General features: G+C 44.6%; 3 protein-coding genes across 3 annotated transcripts; 1 reads left to right on the forward strand and 2 right to left on the reverse strand.

Annotated features, from left to right (window-relative positions):
• The first annotated feature begins 524 nt into the window (after positions 1-524).
• On the forward strand, positions 525-1858 carry LOC115758617 (zinc carboxypeptidase A 1). Its single transcript, XM_030699350.1, has one exon. The coding sequence runs from the start codon at positions 540-542 to the stop codon at positions 1818-1820; it is 1281 nt and encodes a 426-aa protein (XP_030555210.1). The 5' UTR covers positions 525-539; the 3' UTR covers positions 1821-1858.
• A 698-nt stretch (positions 1859-2556) lies between these two features.
• LOC115759360 (sodium channel protein Nach) lies at positions 2557-4584 on the reverse strand. Its single transcript, XM_030700282.1, has 6 exons — positions 4102-4584; positions 3732-4034; positions 3148-3611; positions 2912-3080; positions 2749-2849; positions 2557-2675 (listed from the first exon to the last, which is right to left on the reverse strand). Exons 1-6 carry the CDS (start codon positions 4566-4568, stop codon positions 2557-2559), a joined length of 1623 nt encoding a protein of 540 aa, XP_030556142.1. The 5' UTR covers positions 4569-4584.
• Positions 4585-4620: 36 nt separating this feature from the next.
• On the reverse strand, positions 4621-7327 carry LOC115758659 (pickpocket protein 11). The gene is made up of 5 exons (XM_030699398.1): positions 7225-7327; positions 5670-7165; positions 5254-5386; positions 5086-5192; positions 4621-4817 (listed from the first exon to the last, which is right to left on the reverse strand). The coding sequence occupies exons 2-5, from the start codon at positions 6931-6933 to the stop codon at positions 4630-4632; spliced, it is 1692 nt and encodes a 563-aa protein (XP_030555258.1). The 5' UTR covers positions 6934-7165; positions 7225-7327; the 3' UTR covers positions 4621-4629.

A 7327-nucleotide genomic window follows, 5' to 3' on the forward strand; every position in this document is an offset into this window, starting at 1 on the left:
GAGTACATAGTGGGTGATCTTCTCTTAAGAATCGGTTTAAAAATCAATACTCATTTAGAATCAGAACCTAGTCATTTCGGGAACAGTAATAGTTTTACAAACTACCGTCCGAATAGTGTCTAAAAAGACTTCATTCAAATTCTCAGCCCAATTAACCGTTAGGGTACTTAGGCACTTAAATGCGTTACGTTAGCCTTCCTTGGCTCGTATTCAATTTATAGACTGCCAGTCACCCAATAATACAGGGTTAAACCCAAGTGTTTTATGAGTAGTTTAAATGGAACTCTTGATTTTTATGAAATCTACAAAAAAGTTGTTAATTTCTTTAAAAAAATATTGACAATAAAAATATTGATAAGGGCTTAGACGCAGATAACTCTTTTATTTATGTCTCCAAACATTGACGATTTAATCCCAAGGGTTATAAATAAGATTTGGCGAATTGACTTATCAGCTCTTATCACAGACGTTATGCCCAAAACCCCATCGACTATATAAACCAACCACGCGAAATCGTATTGTTTATACCAACGACCACCATGTCGCTGAATAAGTTGCTTCTCTTTGCCCTGTTGGGCCTTCTGGCCACTTTTGGATTGGCCCAGGCGGAACGTGTCCGTTACGACAATTACCGTCTCTACAAGACCAATGCGGAGAACGCCAAGCAACTGGCTGTTCTCAAGCAACTGGAGGGATCTACGGATTCCATCAAGTTCCTGGATGGAGTTCACATTGTTGGAGCTGATGTCCAGATGGTTGTTGCCCCTCACAAGGTGCCCGATCTATTGGAGATTCTGGGCAAGGCTGAAATTAAATATGAGCTGCTGACCAAGGATTTCCAAAAGTCCATGGATGAGGTCGATGAGAAAGTGGCCATCAAGGGACGTGCCACCGAAGAGTACAACTGGGAGCAGTACTATGAACTGGACGATACTTACACCTGGATGGTATCTCTCGCTAAGCAGTACCCACATGTTGTTACATTGATTGAAGGTGGAAAGACCTATCAGGGACGTTCAATTTTGGGTGTCAAGATCTCCAAAAGCCTCAGCGAGAAGCCTGGCGTTTTCTTGGAGGCTGGAATTCATGCCCGCGAGTGGATTGCCCCTGCGGCAGCCACCTTCATCATCAATCAGCTACTTACCTCAGAAGTAGAATCCATTAAGAATTTGGCGGATAATTATAACTGGTACGTCTTTCCTCATGCCAATCCCGATGGCTATGTCTACACGCACACCACGGACCGCATGTGGCGTAAGACTCGCACTCCATACGGCAGCTGCTTCGGTGCTGATCCCAACCGTAACTGGGGCTTCCACTGGAACGAAGTCGGTGCTAGCAGCGATCCCTGCTCCGATACTTATGCTGGACCGTCGGCCTTCTCTGAGATTGAGACTTCATCGCTGTCCAACTACATAGCCTCGATAAAGGATAAGATTCAACTTTATGTTTCTTTCCACGCTTACTCGCAGTACCTTCTGTATCCTTATGGTCACACCGGCGATTTGCCTGACAATGTAAAGGACTTCCAGCAGGTGTTTGATGCATCTATTGCGGGCGTAGCCCAGCGCTACAACACGAAATACACTGGTGGCAACATTTATGATGCCATTTATCCTGCTGCTGGTGCCAGCGTTGATTGGGCCTATGGCACTCAGGATGTGCGCATGGCCTTCTGCTATGAGCTGCGTCCCTCCTCCAATTCCTTTATTACTGGTTTCAAGCTGCCCGCTGCACAGATCATACCCGCAAGCGAAGAAGTGCTGGACTCCATTATCGCCATGGTTGGCGAGGTCAAGAAGCTGGGATATTTTGATTAAAAATTTGCTCAGTAAACGATTCACAAAGTTTTTCAATAGATAGAGTAATATACTCTTGCATTAGTTGGATTTCAACTAAGTTAATTGGGCAATGCCACTGCATGTTATTGCATGGAATCAAATAATGAACCACGTTGTAGACCTATTTACACTTGCTGTCAAAATGTGATATCCCAGAACGATTAATGCCCTTGCTTGGGTGATGATCCTAATCGCAATTGGGACTTCCACTGGAACGATGTAGGCGCCAGCAACAGCGCCTGCTCTGTAACCTATGCAGGACCCTTTCTCTTCTCTGAGATCGAGCTCTTTTCGCTGTTCAACTACATTGCCTCGATAAAAGACAAGTTCCAACACTATGAGTCCTTCCACGCATTCACTCAGTATCTGCTTTATCCTTATGGACATGCCAGCGATCTGACTGTTAATATAAAAGACTTCCAGCAAGTGTTAAATGCATCTATTGCCGCAATTGAAGCTATCTATCCTACCACAGATGACAGAATTGATTGGGTCTAGGGCACTCAGAATGTACGCTTGGCGTTCGTCTATGAGCTGTGGACCCCGTGGTATTTATCAGATAGTTTCAAGATGTCACTTAAGAGATATTGAGAGCACAGAGTAGAGGCTCCCCTTAGATCTATCTCTAATAAAATAGGCGAATGTTTCCTGTGAGCTAAATAATTTAATTTGGGCAAGTGCTATCAAAAAGTTTGTACAGTAGTTTTCGCTGGATTTAATCTCGTTCTCTATTGATATAGTTAAACACAGGTCGAAATGTAAGAAAGTATACAAATTCAAAGGCCGTGACAATGCTGAAGCCAAGTATAAGACCTAGCAGGCCGCCAAATGATGCTGCAGATTGTAAAACCAAAAGAAACGTTTTTATATAAACAAAGGATCGAGGTTTTTATTAATGTGAACTCACCCAGTGCCGATAGCCAGTTCTGAAAGATCTCCATACGATATCTGGTGGACATTAAGTCGCTATAGAAGACGTGCACCAAGATGCTATCTGTTTGATTAGAACTAATGATTTGAGAAGCTTAATCAGATTGTGGAGACTTAAAGTATATTAGTGAACATCTTGCCTGCTGGTCATTTTGTTGCCGGAGTAGCTTATATCGAGCCTGCCCATGGTGCTCTCTGACACATATAGATTCGACTCGCAGTCGGGCAAACAGTTGCAGGGAAAACTATTCGTTTGCCGGACTACGGAAAGCGGGGCGTCTAGATTGGCCAGGGCGCGAGAAAATAAACCTGAGCATAGAGATAGTTGATATCATAGCTCATCCCACAATATTCTCTCTCTATTCCCCGTACTTACGTTTGCTTTCAATCATGCAGTTAAGGTTGAGCACGCCGCACACCTTGATGGAGGCATTGTGTGCTAGATAAGATGGCAGGCAACCACAAAGTTTTAGGGTCATGCGCATTCTGCACTCGAACATGCAATTGATGAAAGAGTAACGTGTCAGGCCATCGAGCTTGCGTTCGCTGCCAAAGAGGCAGTTCCTCCAGCGCAAGTCCATCTGGCGTATGTCCCTGGTGGCGTAGGTAGACTCTGGATTGATGCGCACAAAGCTCTCGCGTGTGGATGTGACTACCTTGGTCTCTGAGTTCTCATCCGGAAAATTATAGGCATCATGAATGAGCAGGCGAAAGCCAAAGCCGCTAAAGAAGGTGGCATAATAATCCTCGACCAAGGGATCGAGGAGCACGGATAGACCTGTAGGATAGCCACAGCCAGTGACACGATACGGACGCTTGGGAATCTGGTACGCGATTTTGCTATAACAGAAATATTTTCAAGGATTAGTGAAAGAGCTTTAACATACGTGTTAGATTTGGGGATATCAATAGCTTTTTCTTTATATCTTATTCCTGCTTTTTCTTGTTAGGAATACTTACATGGGAAAATTATTGGAAACGGCGCCAAAATAGTTGAAACTACAGCAAATACCCTGTAGAGTGGAAATGCGTTGAAAGAGGCTTTCACAACGCGTTTTGATGCCCTTCCAAATGCAGCGTGAGATCATGTCCAGGCAGTCGGGTGACAATCGATTGAACAGCTCCGTCAGGGTGATATTATTCAGATTCAATATCCTATCGTAGATCTGCAATGAACTATCGCTTATAAGTTTGCCCGTGGGAATCAGGGTTAAGTTAAAGAGTTGCTGCAGTTGCGCCTTGGTCACATTGGGTGGCAGTCGCCTGAAGAGGAGAAGTACTATAAGCTTGGGGGAACAGTTGCTGATCCACCTCTGATCCACACACTCACATGCGCTGCATCATGTCCAGGGCTTTAGTTTTGGACACTCTGTTGAAATTGCAAATGGTTACCGCTGGGAAGGGTATATTCCAGGTGGGAAAGTGCGAGCTCTCGATGACAGTCACCGTGGGTGTCTCACGATTCGAATACCACGAGACCAGCACCAGGGAAACGGCGGCTATAATTGCCGCTATCACCACGCCCAGCCAGAACCAACGCTCGTTCCGGCTAATATCCTGTCGTGTGATATAGCTGAATCCGTGCAGCGATGTTGTGTGGCAATAGTTCCGCAAACTCTCCATGAACCAAGTTCTCACCAGTCGCAGCTGATTTAATTTCCAGCGCTTGCGACTGGCCCCAGTTTTGGGTGTGTACACGGTGTGGCTGCTTTTCCTGTGGCTTTCGGTAGTTTTGCTGAGCTGCTGCTCGGATAGCACTTGGCGCATATCAAAGATCCGTCGCTTCTTAAAGGCCATGTTGAACACTTGAAGGTACTTCGAGCAACTGGCTTAGCATGGCCTTTGGCTAACCAGCTAATTAGCATGTCCTAATTACCACGGGCGGCCCGGCCCTTTGCTGTTGAAGAACTCGACGTCGCTGTCGATAGCGTATTTGTTGTCTGGTCAACCAGTTACAAGTGGGGCGCACACACACAAAGAATATTAGCTCGAACACAGATACGAAACTGCAGCCCATAAATAGGCCGGTGATGCCGCCAAAGGTGCCTGTCACATTACAAATGACAAGTACTTCATTAAATATAGGTATAAACGCACCTTAGATACAGGTGTACTTAGCTATAATGAACGTATATAATGCTTTGAGCTGCAAGCGGTTTTAGAATTTATTTTTTTAAAGCATTTTCCTTGATTTTCCGTGTTTCAAGAGAGAAAAGCTATGCAATTTGTACAAAGCACAAGGCTTTGTAACAGCTTTTGTGTTTATAAGTCTATTTGAGTTGAGTTCTTTTTAGCCCTGTTCAACTGTACTTGCCTATAAAAGTCAGCCAATTCTCATAGACATCCAATCGCAATCGCTCAGCGCTGAACGAGTCAAAATATATGCTTAGTAGCACCTCGTCCGAGCCATTAAAGTTCTTGCTGTTCTGGGGAAATTATAGTTATAAATATTAACTACCCCACTTAATAATCGAAAGCTTACAAAAAGCCATCATTAGCTTGAGGCATTGGGTAGCTGGCATCCAGGGTTGCCACATCGCTGTGCACTTCGTAACGGTAAAATTGACAAGATGGCAAGCAATTGCATACGCTCTGCAAGTGATCCCAGTTGTTAACTAGAGCAGATATAGAGTTGCTTATTAAATGGAGAGACTAGTAAATATTACCCGGCTTTGGCCGGCCAAAATATATTTGATTCAAAAAATTAGGAAAATGGGAAGAATTTTCCCTAGATCGAGTAGTTCGTCTTTAATAAATTTTTGAAAAAGATCTTTGGGAAAGATTTTCAAGCTGATCGAATGCAAAACAACAAAGAAGGAAGGAATGAATTAGAAAAAGTGACTGCTGTCATTAATTGAGCTTCGTGTATCTTCAAGCGTTTTATAAATTAAAGCTTACCCTGTTCCTGAAGGCATGCGAACTGTTCCAATTTACATAGGGGCCACTGCCAACGTCTGGGCATATGTGGATGGACACAGCCGCAAATTTGCAGCATTCTCTCGCTATGACACTCCGCCAGGCAATTATCCTGACTGTAAGCCGAATAATAGAACAGCGCCCGCTCATGGCTCAGATAACACCCGCGTTTGCTGGGCGCCAGACCGCCTATATAGGGCGTGGCATATGTACTGTACGGCTTCAGCATGAGCTGTGCCTCCGTACCTGTGGGCACCAGCACACGTTGTGTGGCTGCATGGATAACTGTATGCGGCTCATGTATAAACAACTGGAAACCTGCTGCGGCATGACGTGAACTTGCATAATCCTCCAGCTGGCTGGCTAAACGCAGAGTCAAACCTTTGGCTGGATTGCCAGCTGTGCTGCCGGGCGCCTGCTTGAAGCTGCAACAGCGTCCCTCACTGTAGCTCCAAGTGGTGGTCAGCAGCTGTTGACAATTTTGGGGCAAGCCCTGCCACTGGCAGCCTAAGATTTGTGCCTCACAGATCCGTGGCGCCAGCTGTTCCAGCAGCTGAGACCAACTGACGTTCGCGTAGGTCAAATCATTTAACGCCGTCTGATTAAACTGCTCCAAACTGCGTCCGCTTAACCAGGACACTTGCTGCAGCATTTGTGGCGCCACGGACCACTCTTTCGATTTAAGCAACAGCTGGCGGCTGGAGACGCGATTCAGGCTGCATATGCTCACCGCCGGATAGGGCAAAGGCTGCGCGGACATGGGCTGCAACATGCTCTCTATATACCGTATGGTCGGCGTTTCTGCCGACAGGCTATATGACATGGTCAGCACCAGGAGCGAGAGTAACAGCGCCGTGCAGATGAGCAACCACCAGAGCACACGCTGCCAAGTCTTGGCGCCCACGAATATATGAAATCCATGTATGCTCGACATTTCGCAATAGATCTCAAAGCCCGTCTTGGTTTTGCATAGACCATCATCATGGCGGGCGCGCAGAAAGCTCAGAAAGCTGGGCAGTGGCAGCTGTTCAAGTCTTTTGGAGACCAGGGCACGCTGTTTGCGCCACCATCTAAATAGCTTAAGTCTTTGGAGAGTTTTGTAGAGTTTATTACATCTGGATTTGGGTTTTTGCGGCTTATCGAAGCATTGTAGCGGCGTTATCTTGTGCCGCTGCTTGGGTCGCAGATAATTCTCATAGTTGATTAGATAAATGTGTGTAGGCGCCTCGGTTGGAGCACTTGCCATCTTTAATGTGATATTAGCTGTTGTATAATTATATTAAAACTTAATTCTCTTCCTCAGTGAATTAACAGTTTCTCTTATTTCAGTTGATTAGCTTTTCATACATCATAAGTGTGAAAGAGGTTAAATTGTAGTTTTGCAAATGCATTTGGAAGATATCTCTGTCCCTTAAAAGTATATCCATATATATATATCATCCTACCAGCTTATTCGATTATTTGTCTGTCTATCCAAACTGGAAAAAGTAGAATGAATATAATAAACAACGGATAGCAATTAATATGATATATATACCAAGATTGTAAAGCATTTTTTCATTCAAGAACAGCGAATCCTAAGTCTGAGCCGAAACATATTTTTTTAAAAATTATATTTTTTTTTACTTTCACTTTAGTTT

The sequence above is a fragment of the Drosophila novamexicana genome, unplaced genomic scaffold (genome assembly GCF_003285875.2).
Source record: "Drosophila novamexicana strain 15010-1031.04,08,12 unplaced genomic scaffold, DnovRS2.1 tig00000193-arrow-pilon, whole genome shotgun sequence".
Lineage (NCBI taxonomy): Eukaryota > Metazoa > Arthropoda > Insecta > Diptera > Drosophilidae > Drosophila > Drosophila novamexicana.

What these genes read in the sequence shown, in the direction of transcription:
- LOC115759360 (XM_030700282.1), bottom strand. Translation starts at nt 4,568, where the DNA reads ATGGCCTTTAAGAAGCGACGGATCTTTGATATGCGCCAAGTGCTATCC. An exon ending in GTTTCCAATAATTTTCCCAT is followed by an intron (nt 3,612 to 3,731) that starts GTAAGTATTCCT and finishes TTTCTGTTATAG; the next exon opens with CAAAATCGCGTACCAGATTC. An exon ending in GGCAACAAAATGACCAGCAG is followed by an intron (nt 2,850 to 2,911) that starts GCAAGATGTTCA and finishes TCAAATCATTAG; the next exon opens with TTCTAATCAAACAGATAGCA.
- LOC115758617 (XM_030699350.1), top strand. Translation starts at nt 540, where the DNA reads ATGTCGCTGAATAAGTTGCTTCTCTTTGCCCTGTTGGGCCTTCTGGCC.
- LOC115758659 (XM_030699398.1), bottom strand. Translation starts at nt 6,933, where the DNA reads ATGGCAAGTGCTCCAACCGAGGCGCCTACACACATTTATCTAATCAAC. An exon ending in CAAGCTAATGATGGCTTTTT is followed by an intron (nt 5,193 to 5,253) that starts GTAAGCTTTCGA and finishes TCCCCAGAACAG; the next exon opens with CAAGAACTTTAATGGCTCGG. An exon ending in GAATTGGCTGACTTTTATAG is followed by an intron (nt 4,818 to 5,085) that starts GCAAGTACAGTT and finishes GTAATGTGACAG; the next exon opens with GCACCTTTGGCGGCATCACC.